Genomic DNA, 23,769 nt, shown 5'->3' with positions numbered 1-23,769 from the left:
AGGTAGGTTTTCTCTAGTGTTTTCCATTTTTGTCTGTCTAGAGCCACTTCCATCCAGTTTTTGCCTGCCGTTGACACAATGTCGTCTTCCCAGCGTCTTTTCTGCCTTCCTCTTTTTCTTTTTCCGACCTGAGGTTTCCAGAAGGTCAGGATTTTGGTCCATCTGGTTTCATCAGACATTCTGGCAACGTGGCCAGCCCAGTGCCATTTCATTTTTAAGACATGATCTACGGCATCGATTAATTTAGTTTTACTTCTGATTTCATTGGCTCTGACTTTTTGTCTCAGTTTGATGTTAAGCATACTACGCTCAATTCCTCTCTGGCACACTTTGATTTTTTGCATGATCTCTTTTGTTAGTTGCCAAGTTTGGCAACCATATGTAAGACAGGGTAGCAAGCAGCTGTCTGCAACTTTCTTTTTGAGATTTATTGGCAGCCTGCTTTTGAATACTTCTTTCATCGACCAGTATCTCTTCCATGTATTTCCGATCCTTCTTTCCACTTCCTTTTTTGTGCAATCTACGAACGATATAACTTTCCCTAGGTAGATGTACTCTTCTACATATTCTAAAGTTGTGTTTTCTATTGTAATAGGTGTTTTTTTCCAGTTAGTCATGACTTTGGTCTTTGTTTCGCTCATTGATTTCACTTTTAGTTGTACTCAAATAATCTCACAAAACACTCATTTGACATAAATATTGTACATGTACTCACATTGAAATCTCCCAAACAATCGATTGATTCTTTTAAATCGATTCGATTTGAGTTCTAATCGATTCTGTTAGTCTGTGAATATTTGTCTATGTTCATGAAAACATTCATTCAAGACGTTTATTTCATTCAATCCATAGACAAGGCAGATTTTTTCTGAAAAAAAAAACTTATTTATTGTTTATGATTCATTCATTCATTTCAAATTTCATTCATTCGTCGTGCGTTCTTCTGTGCGGGCGGCGAATTTGTTTCTTGTTTTACGATTTTTTGTAAATAAATCCGACTTAACAATAATAAATAAGATTAATAAGTATCAATTTACTAGTTCGAAACATCCTGAAGTCTTAACTGTAAATAATTAATAATAAAAGCTTTCATAATGTCGGTGTTCGGGGTGGTCGCCCCTCAGCTGTCGAGTCGGTATTTTGGTAAATTTAGTGCCGCGTTGTACAGTTCGAAGTCGAGGAGGACCTATTTCACGTACACCCAGGAGTTATCGCAGCCCCTGGACAGGCAGCCTCAGTATGTGACCGCCAAGCAAGCCTTCGAGACATGCCTGAAGTCAAGTGAGTCATTTTGAGAATCTTATTTTTCCCTGTCTTCACGATTACCTACATAAGTAAAGTTTGTCTTCTCAATTGTGGGCTGATATTGATCACTTCACAGGAAACTCTCTTGCTGAAACATTACACAGCTGTAATTTCATTAACTCAGTCCAAAGTTCATAGCCCATGCACAAGTTTTTACGACCTTGAACTCTAAATTAAATACAATAGCGACTGAAATAGTGTAACAGGACTCTACGAAGCTATAGTACTCTGTTTCACTAACCTACATGAAATTCAGAAATAAATAGGAAATAGACAAACCAATTCACAGCCCTCTCAGTAACTCCTAACTTCCTCTCTCTCCAGTTAACATCTTATTCCATCTTCCAAGAATGGTCCACTACTGGTCATTATGAATTATTAGAAAAATGCTTCAATCCTCTCCACAATATTCACTAGAAAATCTATAAACTCACTATCATGGAGCATCACAACACTCTGTTCAGGGTCTTCCTCGTTTTATTACTATCAGCTATCTTGCCAGCACTGCACAGTTCACACATTAGAATTTTTAATTTCTTATCTGTAGGAGGTTGTAAGGCAGTTGTACTGTGTGTGGTTACCAGTCATGAGCCTATCATATTCTAAAAAACTGATTTGTAAACAATTCACAAGATATTTTTCATAGTAGTTTTTTCAGGAACCATAGCTAAAACCTTGTACTCATCAGCCAATATCAAGATTTTAACAACTTTCAAATTCATATTTTTACCCGACTGCCGAAGGAGGAGGGTAATGTTTTTTCATTAATCATAGTGACCATAGTAATTGCTGGAAGTGTCTGTTTGTATAAAATAATTTCTGGTTAAATAAAGCATCTAAATGAGTAACTCACACTGCACTGGAGATACTGTTTTTTATTAGTTAGCAGATAGACAACTAAAATTAAAATTAATAAATTTATAACATGTACAATAATGCTAAAAATACTAATTGTGGCACTGAATACTGTAATTATAAATAGACTATACCTATAATACTAGAACTATCAAAGCTAGGTCTTTCAACTTACAAAGTTTACAAACAAAGATAACTAGCAATCAATCAACAGTTTAAAGACCTTACTCTTACTAGTATGTCAAGGGTGAGAATAGTATCTTGTACTCTCTAATTTTTAATTGAAAAGAATTCTGACATTTTATAAGTGATCCTACTAAAATGTTCTTTACCGAAAAAAGGAAAAATTGCGATCCATTTCTGGGCAATAATTTTTTCTTAATATTTTTATACAAAAACATAAATCTAAATATTTACTTGCTCAAGTAAACTAATACAAAAATAATAAATATTTCAATATAATAGCTGTTCCCGCGAGCTTCGCTTCGCCTTAATAAGTTTTCCCGTGGGAATTCCGCGATAAAAAGTAACATATGAGTCAATCCAGGGTGTCAGCTAACTCCATTCCAAATTTCATTAAAATCGGTTCAGCCGTTTTGACGTGAAGAAATAACAAACATACACACGTACATACATACATACATACACACATACACTTACAAACTTTCGCATTTATAATATGAAGTAGGATCACGACTCACGACCAATGTATCGAAATAATTTTAATTGCTTTATTTTATTCTTTAGCATGGCATCACTTCCTACTAAATTCAGGGATAATAAACCAATATTTTTAATCAATTTCAAAAAAAGATTGTCTATTCGGTAAGTACATATAATATGTTCGGTATGTATGTAAGATTATTGGAACTGCACCATATTGACATATGACAATATATTAGGGCTAATAAACAAATATTCAAGATTTGATAAATGTTTATGTACCTATGTATGTTTATATGCTTGTTGGTATGTATGTTTGTCCACGCATACCTCCGAAACGATTGATTCGATTGTCACTATTCTTTTTGAGGGTTCCGTACCTCAAAAGGAAAAAAAAGAACCCTTATAGGATCACACTTTGTTGTCACCACCTTTTTTCTCGGAAACGGGTAAAGATATCAAGCTGATATTTCGTATAGATGTACATAATTATGATGAAATTAAAAGGAAAACTACCTCAGGTAATTAAGTAGACTTGTACGGAACACTCAGTGCGCGAGTCCAACTGGCTCAGTCGGGTAAGCGCCCGCTTCTCAAGCAAGAGATGCGGGTTCGAATCTCGGCGCTGACATGTAGGTAACAATGAGTTCTTTGAATTTAAGTACAATGTATACCATCGCTCTTACGGAGAAGGAAAACATCTAGATGTGTGAACCCACCAACATCGCAGTGGACCAGCGTGGTGGGAAATGGTCCAAGCTTAGGAAGGCAGTATGGAGATGCTGGAGGCGCTTCCCCATGGCAAAGGGAGGATCCTCCGACCGTAGGAACCAAGTGTAGGTTTCATCAAAATCGGTTAGTGAGTTTTCAAGAAAGATTTTCATTCGACTTCTTTGAATGCTCGAATGCGCTCATATGTTCTCAGTCTCAGTGTAATTTGCTTCTATTTCTTGTCTACATCTTGTTATATTTGTTAAGTTTCTGTTAGGTTTTTCCTTGTTGACTTTTCGCGTTGTGATCGTTTGTTGATTTTTATAAACGTTATGGAGCCACAACCTGGCCCTTCCCGGGAAACAGCCCCAACTGACAGAGCACAAGAGTCAGACTTTCTCTCTCCCAGAAAAAAGCGTCCTCGTGGTTCTTTTTCGCCAAACGAAAAGACCATCATTCTAAATATTTACAAATATAATATAGAAAATTGGCCGGAAACAACTGATTGGAGTGCAAAGGAATGTGCTAAAAAGACTTCCGAGATGATTGGCGTGAGTCTGTCAAGTGTCTATAAAATTATCAAAGAATATAAAGACACAAAAGAGTTTCAGAAACCGAAAAAGAGTGGTCCGCAACTATCTTTCATACATTTTGATGACTTTACTTTTACGACAATTCGACGAAAGGTTCACGCGTTTTTCTACAGGAACGAAATTCCGACTATTGCAAATTTTTCACCTCTATTCAAATACGAACGCAACATCGGCCTGACATCGGCGTACTACGGCTACCGTTTCAAAAAGAATTACTAGTTGTTTTTAGATATATTTTCTACGACAGCGATAATTATATAAGATAATTGAGATTATCTTTAATTGTATTTTTAACTGTTTGTGATATATTTAGGTACGGTAATTATTTCTCACCGTAGGTAAATCCCCTTTTAATTTGGAGCGCCGCACTTAATAAAATGGATACAGGGACTAAAAAAAAATTATTATAGTCTCAGATGTCCAGACTCGTATTGAAAAAGTGCCCAGCCCAAAAAGGTTTGTGATCTCTGATTTGTCTAAAATTGATAACTGTCAGAATTCCGTAAGAATACTAATTACAGTGTAGTTATCTGAACATCAGCCATTAATGGGCTGTGTGAATGAACTGGTCATTTATCATTTTATACTACACTACAGGTTTGCGACCTGAACTTTGCCTTCCCTTTAAAGGATTTGTCTTGGCCATCCTCATACAACCACTACTAGCTACTACCTTAGGTCGTTGTTCCAGTAAGCTAGAGGGCATCCCACGCTACAATAGCCTCTAACGCTAATCTGACTATACTATACATATGTATAGCCAATCCTTTCACTTCTGTGATAAACCCTAGCTCTTATTGTGAAAATACCCATGGAGTGGACATCATAATGCACTGAAAATTCGAATGCATAATTTCATGTCCACTCGAGAACTCGTCGTAAACAGCGATGTTATCGACGATTATTTCGGACGTGTCGCTACAGAGATAATAAAATGCGGCAATTAATTCGGCGTAGGTATGTATGTAAAAACTTAATTTCGCCGCAATCGTCCCGCTACCGTTGGTGAAAACACCGACTGCCCTACATAAGTTTATTATTTGCTAAATATTTAACGTTCTACAGTCAAACTGTAAAGTCCTGACATTAAAGAGTGCGATTTCGCAAAGACTTTTATAATTATCAGTTATTTACTTACATTTACATACATTTTAAAAATAAAAAACCATTTGGTTATAGCTTTTTAACGGATTTGTCCTTTAATAAATATAATACATCGATTAAATACGGTCTCTAACAATTAGTTAGGATCTACTTCCGTTTTCAGGACTTTATAGTTTTACTGTAGTTCCCTTTGAAGAGCTAAAAGTCTTTCAACCATAAGTCTACAGCCTACAACTCTGTACACATAAGTTATTTATTAAAGTCATAAGGCTGTGTGATCGTCAACTCGTTGGTATTTCATTGATAAACTGGTTCATCCGCTCGGGAGATGCGTAATTTGCTTGTTTACATCTACTATACACTATAATACCTACATAGGTATACACCATACCATACGATTTCATAAACATCAGCCCGTGAACGTCCACTGTTGGATGTAGAGCTCTCTCAAGAAGCGCCACACCAGATTTTTTTGCTAAAGTCCCTAGAGTATCGTGGTTTGTGGTAATAAACCGAAGGTAAATGCCATGGAAAATGTTCCAATATACCTATCTCATTATACTGTTTTGTTTATAACAATTTAAAATACACGTAATACTTGTTGCCACTTCTTGGCTCCTCCCCAATATTGCGACAACATTTCAAATGACTTTGTATTTAAGTTATCTCATCTCGCGTTGATATCATATAATTGGAATTGTATCAATTTCATCATTGGGTAGATACGATCATAATTAAAACGAACCTATACGTAATGCATAATGCACTGGAATCGTATTGATTGATAGTCTATTTCGATGAAGTCTAAATCCTAATCCTAACTTAATATTATAAATGCGAAAGTAACTGTGTCTGTCTGTCTGTTACTCTTTCACGCCAAAACTACTCAACGGATTTGAATGAAATTTAGCATACATATGGTCTATACCCTGAGAAAGAATATAGGCTACTTTTTATCCCAAAATTCTCACGAGAAAACTTTTTAAGGCGGAGCGAAGCTCGCGGGAACAGATAGTATGTATATTTTTGATATTAACTGTACTATCTACCTAAAACTAAAACTAGATAAAACAGTAACAATACAGTCACGCCTTCAAATGACAATAAATTATGATAGCGGATTCATATAAAAAAACAAGTTTATCACCGTATTCACTGATACCTTTGAAAAACTTAAAATAGGGTTAAAACACTGACGTCAATCGCACTCGACATGTTTGTAAATAACGACGAAACTTAAAAGAAACCAATACACTATCATCGGTAGTTTAAAAAATAATTGTATACTTTTTTAACACATATACTTATCATAATAGCACATGCTTTTGCCAGCTAGTTTTGCAAATTTTCTTCGCTTTTGAATTGGCTTATTTATTTATACGTAATTTGATCCATAGTATTCTTAACCACGTTACATGTTGCATTAAAATCTGCTTATCCGTTCAAATGCAACCGTTAATATAAAAATAACCGTAAATATACTACATTATCCATTAGGGTGGCTTAGACCAACGATAATAATCTATTGCTGTTACTTTCTCACTGATACTGTAGGCAAGACATGGCTCAAAGATTTTATATTGCCAAGATAAAGTGCAATATTAGCCATGACAACAAAACCGTTTTATCTGCACCAAGTTACATCTTTCGTCATGTTCATGTTAGTTGAGATAGGTAAAACAAGATAATAAAAAACTTAGGCAATAATATCACATGAACAATGAAGTAATTCGTTAGAGAACTTAAGTTAGGTACATAGCTTCTAAGATCTTAATTGTTGAAGAAAGTTGAAGATGAAATTGTCAATCATAAGGTTGGATGCCCACCAGACTGTTGGATGTTGAAAGCTTCACAGAGTAGTAGATAGTAAAAATGTTATGGCAATTCTATAATGTCATGTACAAACTTATTACAATCAGACACACAAACACAGCCCTTAGTAAATCAGGACATTTTCTTCCTCCAAGTCTTCAAAGTTCTTGCCATAATATCCACCCTTGAAAGGCGTGTTGTCTACAGAAGTCACCCTGAAATTCTCTCCACTACAATCCTTCAACCCTCAACTCCTTATTCTAAACCTCTTACGCTAACCAACCTCCTTGGTTCACAGACCAGACAGTCTACTCGCAAGGCGCGGCGGCGACGCCCACGCAACTCCTCAACGCTATGACGGAAGTCGGCAAGGAGCGCAGTCTTCAGAACATCAAGGTGGTCCACATGCATACCGAGCTGGCCGCCCCGTATACCAACCCTGAGTGCGAGGGCATCTTCAGGTATTGTGTCTCTTTCTGTTGTTGGAGTTGTGGTCTTTTTAAATACGTGTCGGTAGTAAACATGTAAAGCTGGACCAGCGTTTGTCACTGTGATGAAAGGATAAGGCAGTCAGATTAATAGTCGGTCGTTGAGTGCCCAGGATGAACCGGACGTAAATAAGGTACAGTTGATACTTACTCCGGGAGACCGCTTTTGTGTTGTGGTGATTCTTTTCAACGCGGTACAGTGAAGATGTCAGTCTATAAAAATCTTTAAAAAAATCTTCCCGCTTTCGGAAAGGGCCCCTATTTATCGAGAGGATTAGGGGCATGCAAACATCTTAGGTCGTACTCCATATAATACCATAAAACTAAGCTTTTAATGAATTTCACGCAGAACCATACCATTAACAGGTAGTATTTTGAAGAATGCTGAAGGGAGAGTTTTGTACCGCTTATTGATAGAGGCTTATGTCCAGCTATGTCTGCTTATGAGCTAATGTATGATAATCGTCTTTTGTTCCTGCCAACACGAATCTCTTCGTATTGTTTGCGTTGTAATCATGAGAAAGCGTGACCCAAATTCTGCGGAAAATATTGCGCTATTTCAAACACTTATGTATTGAGGGGTTGCTGTCGAACAGCCGAGGTGAACAGACGTGTCCGCTGACCGCTCCTAGACCCCAACACGTGCAAACCGCCGGCCGCTGTGCAATACCCGCCGCACATAAAAAAACCTTTGTCTCGCGAGCCTTCGTTTATTGCTTAAAACGAAAACGCCTAAACAAGTGTTAACAAAGTGATCTCTTCCTTGATTGCAAATGATACTAAAGTCCTCTACTTTATTAGTTGTATACCGGGCTCCAATTTAACGATCGTGCATCTAGTGTTAGTGTTCGTTGTGAAGTGTGTTCCTGGGCAGAGCGATACAGCTCCCCCACAGGCGCGACGGAAGGTCTCTACCCAACTCCACGCTACACCCAGAAGCAGAACCGTGCGATAATTTGGTGAGAGAATTCCAATACATACGATCTAGATACCGCCTACGAAGAACAAATCAGGAGTATAACACATTAACTTGCGCTAGTGATTAATGTTTTGATTGGTGACGCTGCACAAATTCCTAGGAACCATCTAAATGTGTAGTGTTATCATTTAGTTATAATTATAGTGTTAATCTTTCCGGGTGACATACGACGACACTCTCTGCCAGCCAGAAGCAGCGACGCGCCAAATCTAAACAAAACGCTGGTGAGATAAATCCATACTGTCTAATACTTTAGATGCTTAACCCCCGAAGACAACGTGAAAACGCCAGCCAACCATCAGAATAACATAACCAACAGTCAAGAGGTAGGGCAGCCAATAAACACTATATCGTCAACACAGTCACAGGCATCTGAAACATAATACCAGCGGCTCATATCTAGGGAATACAATCCCGGCCTTTATTTGGGATCCCGGGATTTCGGGACTGGATGAAGACAATCCCGGGATCCCGGGATAGTCCCGGGATTAAGGTCACAAACAAAAACACGTCTAACGAATCAACGTTTTTAGGTTTATTGGAGACACAGTATTTATAATTTAACTTTGTCAGACCATACTTAGTTGAGAAAAATATATACTTCTTAAAAAAGATAAACAATAGGCTACTTGACTCTTTTTTAAAGTAGGTCTAATATGATTAATAATTTCTCTATTAGACAAAACAAAATAATCTATTATTTTTTTGGACCTAAGGTGGGTCTACGCTAGACGAACCGAGCATGAGCGGAGCCATTCAAGGTTTCGTCGTTCACGGTGTCAGGTGTGGACGTATGTACAACGAACCTACAACGATCACTGTCCTCGAACACTGCGAGCGCGAAGCAAAACCCTTTGTGTTCGTCAAAAAACCGACAACAGGCGGAACGCAGCCGAGCAACGAACGAAATGTTCGCAGTGCGCTCGTTCGAGGCTTGTAGGTCGGTCCACACTATACGAATTGTGTTCGGCTCGTGCTCCGCTCGTGCTCGGTTCGTCTAGCGTAGACCCACCTTTGCCAATTGAAAAACTTTAACTTAAAAGTTCTATTTTTCATAAACAGGCGAAAACGGTGTCACCCATATTTGTTTATAAATTATCACATCTGTGACGTCACACGGGTAGAAAACAATCATTTGACATTTAACTAATGACAACAAAGCTACGAGAATACCCTTACATACTAATTTACCCTTTTTTCTCAATCCCGAAAATCCCGGGATTGGCAAATTTTAATCCCAAAAATTTCGGGACTGGAAAATGACCGGGATCCCGGGATCCCGGGGAGCGGGATCCCGGGCTTGTATTCCCTACTCATATCTCATCAAAAGCCCCTATAAATAAAACCAAAACCTTCACATCGTGCTAGACAATAGGCACAAAGCCTTTAACTAGGTTTTCGAACAACCTACAGATTCAGTTCCGTTGTCATTTTGTACTAGGTGTTAGGTATACTAACTTAGGTAACTATTAATACATCCCTTCATGTGGTGATAATAACATAACAAGTAGTGTGTAGGTACATTATAACATAAACAATACCACACTCTAAACAATCGCGCTCTGTTTTATTGACCTTTCTGTAGACAATATTATTTACCTAATCAAGCCCTGGAAATATAACATACCTATACTCACAAATATCCTGCGACATGTGCAGACTCGCTAACATTAACTAATATTTATTACCCCAGCGAAGAAACTTCTTAGTATTAAGCCCTCTTACAGATACACAAAAACAGAAAAAGATGCAGTGAAAAGCATTTAAAAAACAAACAAAAACGTAAAGCGCAAACTTAACCAGATGCAAACTATAAAATAAAAACAAAGTAACATTGAACCTAGGTTAAATAAACACATTCCAAGAGTCCAGCAGAGAAAGAACCCGAAACAATACCCAGAAATTGCTCAACATCTGCAAGTCATAAACAAGAAAGCGACGCAACACTGCCGATACGAAAACAATAAACAGAAAAACCAATTAACAAATAAGAGGAATAACGCAACCTTAGGCAATAAAACTTTCAAAACGAAAACCAATACTTTAAATTCACAATGGAAATCATTAAGATGCTCGGGGACGGAAACTGATTGTTCAGAGCTTTAGCGCACCAAATAAATGAACTGTTCCATCTAACTTTTGACCACGCCGCGATACGAAGAGATCTAGCTAGGTACGTTAACGAACACCACCAAGACCTAAATATTGAATTAGCCATAAACATTCAGGATGAAACTGGCCGGTCTCGCTATCTTAAAAGCCTCTACAACGATGGCATTTGGGCAGGTGAAGAAGTTATTATTGCAGCCGCAAACTATTACATAATTAATGTAAACGTCCACCAGAAAGACTGCATGCTGACCTACAGGCCAGAAAAACCTGCTGAACCCGTAGGGGATATAAACATATTTTTCGAAAATAACCACTATGATAGCCTAATATTGGAACCTGACAGCCTAAGCAACGGCCAATCGCCGATCAAAGCACAATCAATAACACAAACCGAAACGCAAATCTCAGTTAACAGTCCTGAGGATGTAGCTGACGACACGGGATATACACTAATAAGAACAAAATCATCGTATATCAAAAAATACCTAGTTAACAGCCTTACTATAGCAACATGGAACGTGAGAGGAACGTCCTCACCAGTAAAAAAATCAAGAATTGATCATGAACTTGCGCTAAGAAACATACATGTAGCAGCTATACAAGAAACAAAAATGACATCTGGTATCTTCGAGTCTAAAAACTACACGTGGCACCTGAGTGGAGTGAAAACCACAGCTCATAGAGGTCTCGCTATCCTCATAAGTAAAAACCATAACATCACCCTGGAGAAAACTATAACAGAGAAAAATGTTATGTATGTCTCCCTAAAAACCTTGAACGAGAAAAATAACTACGTAAATTGGCATATTATTACGGCACACATCCCCAGCAACAACCAAATGGCGTTAAAATCATTCAATAATCTCAGATTCCTCATAAGAAATAGTCCTAAAACCGAAATACTATAATCCTAGGCGACTTCAACTCCCACATTGGCTACGTAGATACAAAAAAACTACTAAAGAAACGACACGTTGGAAAAAACCTATTCCATGAATATAACAATCCTAATGGGGATATTCTTATAGATACCATAGAAAATGAAAACCTCCTATTAGAAACCAGTACCGCCCGACCTTCCTGTAGAAGCACATCACAGATTGACCATATAATTTCGACAAACCCATTCAACCCAAGATTCAAATTCATTAAAGGAGAATGGGCCGGTAAACGAAACACGATATCGGACCACAAACTTATCTGGGGAGAAACCTTATACACTGAAACGAACAACACACCAACTACGCAAGAAAAGCAATCCCCAAAAACACCTAATAATAAACAACCAGGATTCAATCATAAGCAATTTAACTATGAAGCACTCTCCAACATACCAACAAGAATGAAATACCAAAGTGGAATTCTAAGCCGCATGCCTACGTCTAATCAGAACAAAGAGGATGACAATCCTTCGATGGAATGGGAATCAATAACAGAAGCCATAAGATCAGCAGCAAGGGAGTCGCTCAACATAAGATTTATGAACTCGAAACCAATTAGAATTGCTACGGCTAACTTACAAAAAGCTAAATTTCTTAGGAAGAAATACCCGACCAATGCAAAACATAACAGAATCTTAAAGGATTGCAGAGCAAAGCTGCAAAAAGCAAAAGATGAAGACAAAAAGAAAGCATGTGAAATGTTCTTCTCGGACCTCCAAAAGAAGCACCCATCTAAACGTATGCAGATTATCTACCTATTTTACAGAGACCACAAAATGGACATGAAGAGAAAGAAAAAACTTAACTACATCCCCATGTCAAAATGGGAACTGGAATTAAAGGAATCTGAAGGACCCAGAGTCCCACTACTACCGGATGAAGACACAACGAGGCTAGGCAGCCCACCAACCATGGAAGATGTAGAAGATATAATTAAAAAAATGCGAAACCGAACAGCCCCTGGAGAGGACCAAATAGTTATTGAATTATTCAAAGCACTTCCTCCCAAAATGATAGAGGAAATAACTAAACATTTACAACAAGCTTTTCTCTATAACATAACACCCGACTCATGGAATCGAACAGTACAGAAAACCACAAACCCGAAACTAGTAAATGACTACAGACGGATCTCAATCTGCAATAACATATACCGTATATATGCAAACTTTTTACTAGACCGCCTCGACTCATTGATCGAACAACCAGGTAACTATCAAGCCGCCTTCCTGCAAAACCGATCTACCGACGACCACATATTCACACTTCGCCGACTTCTCGACGAAGAGTGGCGAGAAGGCAAAAGACTATACGTAATGGCAATAGACCTCGAGAAAGCATTCGATACAGTAGATCTCACGGCGCTACGAGATATACTACTCTCCAGAACCAACATAGCCTTAACAAACCGCATCGTTAAAGTTTGCATGAATGAATACACTTCTATAAAATGGCTAGGTCAACAAACCAGCGAAATAACAAAAGGCAAAGGAGTCAAGCAAGGTTGTCCACTATCGCCACGTCTATTTACGATTCTAATTGATGATGTTTTGAAGACGTTGGAAGAGGAAGTCTCAGGTCTAAAACTGAATCAGGACGATGCAATTCAGCTGCCGATTATACTATCTTTTGCAGACGACCTAATATTACTCTCAAACGACTTCGACAAACTCGAAGAGATAATGCAAAAAATTAAAGTTCTATTATATAACGTGGGCCTAAAGGTAAACAATGGAAAAACCAAAATACTAATTAGGGATCCTTTTCTAGCAAAACAACCGCAATTCATTACGGTCGACGGCGTTGCCCTTCAACCAGTGGAGGAAATTAAATATTTAGGTACCTACATAACATCTGGACTATGCCGAAAAATACAATAAGAAACCGCTGCAAACAAGCGGAAAAAAATGGAAAGGCGTTAATTCAGTTTGTGAAAGAAGCAAAAATGGATTGGCAAACTGTCCGTACCATATACAAGATGGTAATTGTGCCCGGTATGCTATACGGACTGAAGGTAGCAGCACTTACAAAAGCCAACAGATCGCGCCTCCGAAGGTACGAAAGATTAATTCTTTGGGACCTACTACAACACGCCCGCGACATGCCCCCTACAAGGAAAGCCAAAGATGTATTACAGGGAAAAACAATAACCAAAAGGCTGAAATGTCACAGAATATGCTACTACGGGCACGTTCTCAGGCGAGAACGACCGCACTTACTACACGCAGCACTAAAATATCAAGCACGTAAAAAAAGGTAGGACGACCCATCTATACATGGAAAGATTCACTAACACAAAGCCTAGCTACCTACAATAAAACCACGGATGAATGGGTCAGCCTAGCCCCACATAGAGACATCTTCAAGGCTGCAGCATACGAGGCCTTGAATGAAAGCGAAACTGACAGTAACGACGAAACATCGGACTATGAAAGTCACCACACAGCAGGATCAGAAACATAAAACACAATAACCAAGCCCGAACCATTGTGAAGCTGCTACGGACCAAATCACCCTTACATCAAGAAAAAGACAATAGGACGCGAACTCCAAATGAAGAAAGTGCCGAGAAGGCTACCAACTTACGCTCTCCACAAAACCCAACTCCTTCCTCTACCTAACATCCTATATTGGCTAATTAGGGTGCATACTCGGTCGATTATACTCCATTCCTACCCTTTCCTCGAGCGTGTGTTCCCCTCCCCCTTAAAAACTGAGCGCCCCCCAGTAGGCGCGGCTTTTTCCGTGATACAGGGTGACTCCTGGCTGGGTGGGTGCATTCATTCATTCATTCATTTCAAACACTTATGTATTGATCCCTTGAAAGTAGAGACTTCAGTGAACCTACATTTAGAGCACTATTTTTAGAAACCTGCGGCTAGATGAAAACCTTTTCTACAGTTAAAACAGACTTTCACACATATTATAAGAATGCGCAATAATATTAGATGCACAATTCTCATACCAACAAATGTATTTGGAACGAAGTAAAATTTCGTTTTCTTTTTGTATTTCGCCGTCCGACTGGTGACATCATAACGATAAACATTATCCTAAATGCTCTTCAACTCTTCACATAAGGTCATTCGCCTCGTGTTTCTTTGCTCTTTGATACGTGTTCTGTGACAAAACAACTCGTTTACACTGGATAGCTTCCTTGCTGTTTGATAGATTGGTAGGTAATTGACTGGGTGCATAGTTCACGGAACTACAAGTTTATACGAGCGCTACAGAGATATCAAGTCCTTGAATTGCATTCAATGCATTAATTAGGCTTTTACTAGGTTAAAGTCATGAATATGCATTACTTATTTGTATCTAGTAGAAGATAAATGATAAATTCTAGAGATGATATCATTGCGGAGGATCGCACTAGATAAAATTATAAATACTGAGTATAAGAATGTTTGCTGTCGGTTTATTTGTCCGCTAACTAGAAAGCTTTAAATAGATTTGTATCTCATAAGATTCATTAGAATTATTAGCTTTAATAAGAGAAAATACTCTTGATTGAACACAATAGAACTTGTTGTTACAATTAAATAATTATCGTCATGACATTCCGATTCATCACGGTTATTATAGTATAGTCTTCTTAATTATCCATATTCCATAGCAAATTATACTTTTTTCAATATAATTTAAATTAAGATACTTGTCGGTGTCCCTGATACAAAGGCTTATTATTCAGGTAGAATATTAGGAAACAAACTGTGTACGTACACACCTATGCAATTTAGGTACAGATCTAGTTAAATTATATATTTTTAAGCCCTTCTTCAAATGCTAAACTTTTCATACAAATTAAATTACATATGCAGAGCACGCCACGTGTCTTGTCTGCAAAGCTCTTGCATAATTTCTCGAAAACAACTTTCTTGGTAAGGGTTACTGACCTTTTACCGGTTGTTGTGGGATGGGACAAAATACTCTGATTCCCTGGCAAATAAAAAATTACAATTGGTGGGCCAGCAGATTAATTTCAGTTCTTTTTGGGAAAATGTAAACATATAGATCGATATACAAAGAGCTGTATTTTTAGTAAGCGGAAAACCCTGGGTACATATAGAAAGCGCAGGTGATTTGCCACTCGAGAAGGCTCCTTCTCTGCACCCTCCTGTTTCGCCATCCTGTCCACAAATGCAAATATCCACCACTATCACACTTTGCAGAGGCAGAGGGCCATGCCGACGCCAACCCCAACCGCAAGAGCCTTTATCGTCATCCCTCCACCCCTATCCATCTGCGGATCCTATTAAATCTGCTATAACAAGAACCTATCCTAACCAAAGCTCTATAACACCTGCCCACCCCAGGTCATGTTCGCTGTTCATGGTTGTGGTCTTCCTATCAACAAATATAGAGGTCGCTTTCCACCATTATTGAATACGTTTTCAAAACCTGTCCATTCGCAGATATCTTGCTCTCTTGTCATGGGCGAGTGTCATATCTCTCTCTCTCTCTACATATCAAGCATTATGACACTTCTCAGGTCGTGTTCTCTGTTCATGGGCGGCAACGTGCGGCAGGCGGTGGCGGAGGGGCGCTCGGACGCCATCCCCATTTTCCTGCAGGACATCCCCAAGCTGTTCCAGAAAGATCCTAGATTCTGCCATAAGAATCTGCTCTTATCCAACAGTAGATTCAAATCGACCCATTTATTACCTGCCTACCACACCCGTCGATCTCCTACCATGCTCCTCCTGTCCTCAGATATAAATGTCCTCATATCACACTTATCCCGCAGATGTGGCTGTGGCTACTCTGTTCATGGTTCTTGTCTTCCTATCAACAAACATAGATGCCCCTTTCCACCATTATTTAATACGGTTTCAATACCTGTCCATTCACAGATATCTTGCTCTCGTCATGGGCGAGTGTCACCTCTCTCTCTCTCTCTCTCTCTACATATCAAGCATTATCACACTCCTCAGGTCCTGTTCTCTGTTCATGGGCGGCAACGTGCGGCAGGCGGTGGCGGAGGGGCGCTCGGACGCCATCCCCATCTTCCTGCAGGACATCCCCAAGCTGTTCCACCGCAAGATCATCCAGCCCGACATTGCCGTCATCCAGGTAACCATCATCATCATCAGCCAATAATCATCCACTGCTGGACATAGGCCTCTCCCAAGGAGCGCCACAACACTCGGTCCTCGGCCTTCCTCATCCAACCACTACCCGCCACCCGCCTAAGGTCGTAACGGTGCCATCACATTTATATTATTTATTTAATTCTCTATTGCACAAATATAAGAAATAAATGTACAAAAGGAGGGCTTAGTGCTAAGAGCATTTTCTACCAGCCAACCTACAGGAGGTACAGGAAAACTAGTACAAAGGTGTGCAAAAAAATAGTATGGAGGAGGAAGGAATTAAAATTTAATTATATATTACTAGCTATTCCCGCGAGATTCACTTCGCCTTATTTCCCGTGGGAATACCGCGATAAACAGTAGCCTATGTGTTCCATCCAGGGTGTCAGCTAACTCCATACCAGATTTTGTTAAAATCGCTAAAGCCGTTTGGATATGAAGAAGTAACAAACATACACACATACAGATATACATACACACATACTCACAAACTTTCGCATTTATAATATTAGTAGGTTTGGCGTAATCTGCCCAACCCAACCGCTCAAGAAAATTGCAACCTCGCGCTGGCCATAAAATCTCGTATACTATATGTCATAATTTGTTTGAATTAGGGCCAGCGCGCGGCTAACATTTTCTTTAGGCAAAATATTCTGACGGGCGCATCCTTCCTTATGAAATCATTGCAGAAGGTATTATGTTTTGGTGGTAAAGCCCATATTTCCAAGTTCAACAGAACTATCTTTAACCGCTTTGATGATAACGCTATGTTAATAGATAAAGATAGTGTTATCATGTGATTCTTTATGTTATTGAATCCCCAGAATTTACCTAATCCACCTACATTTATAAGCAAATTGTGATTGTTATCTACGTAGCATAGTTACCATGGTATATGAATGCAGCTACATAACTACTTATTGTGTAACTCCAACCGAGGACAAACACAGTTTCATTAACCACAATGAAACGTGATAGTTGCTATAAGTCACATTGAATTACACGTTCATACTCCTCCTTGTTATAGGAGTAGGAAAAATAAAATTACCATTATACCGGCGACCTTTATTTTGATAGGTAGTGGCTTGATGATAAAGGCCAATGGCAGATGACTATAATTTTCAAACATCTTCCTCAAAACGATTTTCACTCGTTTTTACCATTGACAATATTGCCTACTTCTGTTTTTTCTAAAGTTTCGAATCTCTCGCATTCACTCATCATCACAATCTTTAGAATAGAATATTTGTACCATATTTATCATTACCTACAACTTTTTAATTTTTATAAAAAGTTCAACACAAGTAAATACTAGTACTTATTAAAATATATTTTCATGTAATTCCAGGTGTCTCCCCCGGACCAGCACGGCTACTGCAGTCTCGGCACCTCCGTGGACTGCGTGCGATCCGCGCTCGTCAACTCCAAGACTATCATAGGTAACACCATTCACCATCAACTATGCTTTATTAACATCTTGAAGATCTAAGCGATGCTATTTAGATTCAACTGTCGACAAACATCTGTTCTTAATGTATTAAATTACTCGAATCACTCGTTATAATATTTTAAAGTCATTCCATCACCTTATGCTATCACCCCACTTGGCTACTAGTATTTAGTAAGTGCTGAATTTGTCTAAATTTTTGGTATTTGGTAAAAACAGCAAACATCAAATACGAACAGCCAAGTGTGGCGCCAGCATAAAATATCGCACGATGACCTTCTGCCTATCCATGCTTAAAACTGCAAAACTATAGTATTTTTATGTTGTCAAAACAGCGCAAGTGAACAAGAACATGCCACGAACCTTCGGCGACGCAATAATCCACGTGTCGCACGTTGACTACGCGGTGAAGGACGACACACACCTGCCCGACCACGGAGGCAAGCCACCAAGTGCTGCCGAGCAGAAGATCGGACAACTGATTGGGGAAAATTTGGTTGTAGATGGCGCCACTCTGCAGATGGGTGAGTTGAGCAACATTAAGCCAGCGTAAGACCTAAAATAGCACAAGAAGTGACACCATACAGTGTATAATCTACTTCAAAAATGACACAGTAAGTAACCCAGTCATAGATAAACTAGACACAATAACAGACGCATCTCTAACTTGACTACAGCTCCTTTCACATCACATAGATGTCCCCTGAAAGGAGTCTTACTATATTTTAATCACACTATGGGACTTGATAAATGAGGCTCAGTATAATAATACGCGATGAAGGACGACACACACATGCCCGACCACGGGGGCAAGCCGCCCAGCGCCGCGGAGCAGAAGATCGGACAACTTATTGGGGAGAATTTGGTGGTAGATGGCGCCACTCTGCAGATGGGTGAGTTGAGCAACATTAAGCCAGCGTAAGACCTAAAATAGTACAAGAAGTGACACCATACAGTGTATAATCTACTTCAAAAATAACAGTAAGTAATAGACAAACTAGACGCAACAACAGACTCAGACACACACAAGGGAGCGCAGTATATGCGGTGAAGGACGACACACACCTGCCCGACCACGGGGGCAAGCCGCCCAGCGCCGCCGAGCAGAAGATCGGACAACTCATTGGGGAGAACCTGGTGGTAGATGGCGCCACTTTGCAGATGGGTGAGTTTATTAACTACTTGTTGGATTCGGAGCGTAATGGCGATGAATTAAGACACCATCAGAGGTAAAATGGAACAAAAAAGTGTAAAACCTGCTCCAACACACACACACACACACTTAGGTACACAGTAAGTAAGTTACGACAGCACACGACCTAAAATAGCACAAGAAAGTGTATAATCTACTTCCAAAATGACAGTAAGTAATCCAGTCATAGACAAACTAGACACAACATCAAACATCACATAGATGTCCTCTGAAAGGAGCCCTACTATCTTATCATACTATGGTTGATAAATGAGGCTCAGTATAATAATACACCGTGAAGGACGACACACACCTGCCCGACCACGGGGGCAAGCCGCCCAGCGCCGCCGAGCAGAAGATCGGACAACTCATTGGGGAGAATTTGGTGGTAGATGGCGCCACTCTGCAGATAGGTGAGTTTATTAACTGAAATTAAGACAGTAAGACAGAATGAGACCTAAAATGGTATAAAAAAGTATATAATCTACTCCAAAAATGCACAGTAAGTAAATAATCTAGTTATAGACAAAATAAACTAGACACAAGAACAAACACGTCCTTGTCCAGTCATAGAAATTCTTAATACTCACGTCGTCTAAAATCTGACCTTGTAGATGGCGCCACCTTGAAAAATGCCTCCTTTTAACTGAATGTATGCTACTTACTTCTAACACCCTGCTATACCCATGGGTGGACAATACGTCCGAACCGATACTATGAACATACGTAATTTTGTACAATATTTTCACAAAAGCTCTTTTTGTCTTCAGGTATCGGCAACATCCCAGACGCAGTCCTGCGTTCCCTCACCAACCACAAGGACCTCGGCATCCACTCGGAGATGTTCAGCGTGGGGGTCATCGACCTGGTGCGCCGCGGCTGCGTCACCAACAACAGGTGACAGATAGACAGATCTATCAAATTCCTATCAAACGTAGAACACCTTTTGGGAAGGAGAAGGTGGTAGCGCATCTTCATTGCAAAGTGAGAATCGTCTGACCAAGCAGCGTTAGTCGGGACGCCACAACCTGTTATATATTTTGAATTTGATATTCAAATAGTGTCGAAGCTACATACTCGAAGGTTTTATAGTAAAGGGGTGGACTGATCTCGATGAAAACTCTGCCATTCAAATAAAGTAAAAAAAACCCACACTTGGCCGTCTTGTCGTTACTGTTTTCACTTCAAGTTGTCCCTTAAACTGCTAACCAAAGTATTTTTATAATAACTAGACATCTGTTTGTTACTTTACAGGAAGAAGACCCACAAGGGCCGCATCGTGGGCAGTTTCCTCGTCGGCAACAAGGATCTGTACGACTTTGTCGACAACAACCCCTTCATTGGTAAGTCAAATACATTAGAAGTGAAATAAACTATACCTAAGACAGAATTTCAAAGACTAAAATATGATAACATTATATAGGTACATATAATAAATCATGAAAAGATTGTGAGGATATAGAGGATGATTTCGGAATTTATTGTTGGAAATTCGGAAATCATGGTTTTGTGATTTGAACTCTCTCTTTTTGAACGCACCTTTATCTATCGCCGCAATGTATTGACAACACACACACATTTGGATGCAATAAATGAATGAGTATCTTATAATTTACCTGCATAATTCCAGAAATGCTGGAGATCGACTACGTGAACAACACGCACATCGTGTCGCTGCTGCCCGACATGACCGCCATCAACTCGTGCATCGAGGTGGACCTCACCGGCCAGGTGTGCTCCGACTCCATCGGTGAGTCACTAGTACCGTCACTTGTAGGTAACAACGTGGTACTGTCACTCAGTAGGTGACGGCATGGTACTGTCACTCAGTAGCTGACGGCATGGTACCGTCACTCAGTAGGTGACAACGTGGTACTTAGTAGGTGACAGCGCTTAAAGAAGCATCAGCATCACTCACACTATTCCTCTCCCTCCTCAGGCACCCGCATGTACTCCGGCTTCGGTGGCCAGGTAGACTTCATCCGAGGAGCGGCCGAGGCGGTGGACGGCCGCGGGAAGCCCATCATCGCACTGGTGTCGACTACCAAGCGGAACGAGAGCAAGATCGTGCCTACGCTTAAAGTTGGTATGTATGCCATCAGCACAATGTAAATTTCGCAGGGATCTGGTTGAATCGCTAGCACGTTCATTGGATGGCGCTACTCAATTGTATGGCTAAAGGACAACTCGTCAAGTCGTTGAATGTAACGCCTGCTGTTAATATACATTGTAGATTGTAGATTAATTTAGTACTTAGAAAATATGTTGTTTCTCATGTAAGTGAATTAGTAATTCTTTTTGAGAAATAAATGTCTTCAACCGTAAACCGTATGTATAAACAAAACACAAACGCGCAGATTGTAAATAGTCCACGGGTCTCCTCCTACACAAGAGAGTTAGTTGCGCTTGAAAGTTGGGAAATTATTTGCAAATATCCTGATGACAATCATTCTGCGTGAACTACGACCTTAGATTGTTATGACCTTCATTGGGAGAGGCAGCCGTATGTCCAGCTATGATCAATTACGAACTGATGCTAATGAAATAACCCTAATAAAACATCCCAAAATTTCATGACTGCCATCAGCACGTATTAAACTCTTTAATTTATTTTTCCAGGTGCCGGTGTGGTGACAACTCGTGCGCACGCTCACTACATAGTGACTGAACAAGGCATCGCTTACTTGTTCGGGAAGACGCTCAGACAACGCGCTTACGAGCTGATCAAAATCGCCCATCCCGATCATCGCGAAGCGTTGGAGAAAGCGGCTTTCGAACGCCTCAAGTGCATGCCCGCTCCTTAAATTAAAAAATAAAACAACCATAGAGCGCTGTCACATTGACAGCACTGATTTTGACAGGCGTCTTCAGTGTTGCCAGTGTGACGCGAGTTAATGAATGCACCGTGGAGGTTTACATCGATATTTAATGCGCAATCTACTGCTGGGTTTATCAAGCCAAACACAATGCTATTGAGGTTTAATTGTTTTCAGGTTAGCAGAAACTTTAATTGAAAACCATATCGATGAAGATATAGGCCCCGTAAAAAGCTATTGCGCGTGGCCGTTCTTTTTTTGACAGCTGGCGCATCATATAACGTCAAAGAAGAAAGAACAGCTGATGCTATCAGAACTTTTCAGGTTAAGTCATTATTACGTCACGTCAATATTAATTCGACAAGGTTCCTGCGCAATACTAATTTAAGGGGCGTATTATCTTCACTATCATCGACAGTAGATTGTGAATTAAAAACTTCAGTTAGAGAATATGGCCCTTCATTAGAGTGTGTAGCAAAGATAGGGGTCCGAGTTTAAAGACTGGGTTGTCACACTGAATAATTATGAATTTTTTGTAGGCTCACGATAAACTTGTATCGGTAGGAGTTCTAGCGAAGTATTACTTACTGCCGTGTAATGTAGGTGTTTGTTAATAATTAATGAATTTATTATTTAGACTATCTTTTTGTATGCACTTTTTATTGTATAATTTTTATCAGTAATATTCTTTCACAGTTTGGAACTTTTATCTGCAATGCATTTTAATTGGTAACTGTTAATGTTATTCTTATAAATAGTACCGCTAGTATGCTAGATGTAGTTATCCTAGTCGTAAAATAAAATATAACAAACAATGCCTTAAAATCCTTGCAATTCCTAAGGGACAATAGATAGTGTGGATATGTAAGCTTCATTAGCTTGTAAGCAAAAGTTATTTTTATTTCAACGAATTTACAATTTGGTTCACCAAAAGCCTAAATATACAAACACTGTGTTATTTCTGCTGCTACTATGGAAATATAGGTAGGTAGCTTTTAAGCAAAAAACTAATATTTGTTTTCTTTAATTTAACGAATTTATGAATAAATAGAATCGGAAAGCTTTTTTGGCCTAATTTATACAGACAAAATACGTTTATTTCTACCGCTACAAAAGTATTCATGTTTTTTAAGTAATATTATTTCAAAATATATAACTTTTAGTTTATTCATTGGTATTTTATTTCACACCTTCTGCTATAACTAAGTTATAGCGCAGTCGATAGACTTTTGTCCCCAAGCCTTTTTCCGCCGATAACAGATTTCTTATAAATTGCACCCCCTTTGGGCTTGCTATACTTACCCTTTTCGCAACACCCTGTAAATTACGGAGTACTTTTAGTCCATCGCGTCCCGAGGGTGCTAACTGTTTGCCAACTGGAGTCGCAGATTTATATCATACATATTATGTATGTTAGGGTAGGTAGGTAAGTAAGTACTCAAAAGTTACCGCACCGATTGATATCTATTACTTATGGTCATAATAATATAGACTATTGTATTACGAGTATACCGAGAAACTCAATAAGTGTCGGACGGACCTTTGAAGGCATAGAACAACGCGGAGTCGATGTTTGAAGACGTGGACTAGGAGAGGTTCGAGTTCAACCCAGGGAAAATTACTGTTAACATCTTTTGAAGATAAGTAAACATGATAAG

At 39.3% G+C, this 23,769-nt stretch overlaps 1 protein-coding gene across 1 annotated transcript; it reads left to right on the top strand.

The window, feature by feature from the left end:
- Positions 1-916: 916 nt before the first annotated feature.
- On the top strand, positions 917-23,278 carry LOC105388731 (4-hydroxybutyrate coenzyme A transferase). Its single transcript, XM_048630571.1, has 10 exons — positions 917-1,281; positions 7,342-7,504; positions 16,498-16,636; positions 18,005-18,095; positions 18,439-18,627; positions 20,066-20,192; positions 20,550-20,638; positions 20,926-21,045; positions 21,235-21,381; positions 21,915-23,278. Exons 1-10 carry the CDS (start codon positions 1,095-1,097, stop codon positions 22,097-22,099), a joined length of 1,437 nt encoding a protein of 478 aa, XP_048486528.1. The 5' UTR covers positions 917-1,094; the 3' UTR covers positions 22,100-23,278.
- The last annotated feature ends 491 nt before the right edge of the window (positions 23,279-23,769 follow it).

This window comes from Plutella xylostella, chromosome 26 (genome assembly GCF_932276165.1).
Source record: "Plutella xylostella chromosome 26, ilPluXylo3.1, whole genome shotgun sequence".
Lineage (NCBI taxonomy): Eukaryota > Metazoa > Arthropoda > Insecta > Lepidoptera > Plutellidae > Plutella > Plutella xylostella.
Note: the sequence above shows the minus strand (reverse complement) of the source record. Positions and strands in the feature narration are given on the sequence as shown.

Coding starts and splice junctions, on each gene's coding strand:
- LOC105388731 (XM_048630571.1), top strand. CDS start 1,095: ATGTCGGTGTTCGGGGTGGTCGCCCCTCAGCTGTCGAGTCGGTATTTT. Junction 18,096..18,438: donor CAACTCCAAGACTATCATAG/GTAACACCATTC, acceptor TTGTCAAAACAG/CGCAAGTGAACAAGAACATG. Junction 18,628..20,065: donor TGGCGCCACTCTGCAGATGG/GTGAGTTGAGCA, acceptor TTTTGTCTTCAG/GTATCGGCAACATCCCAGAC.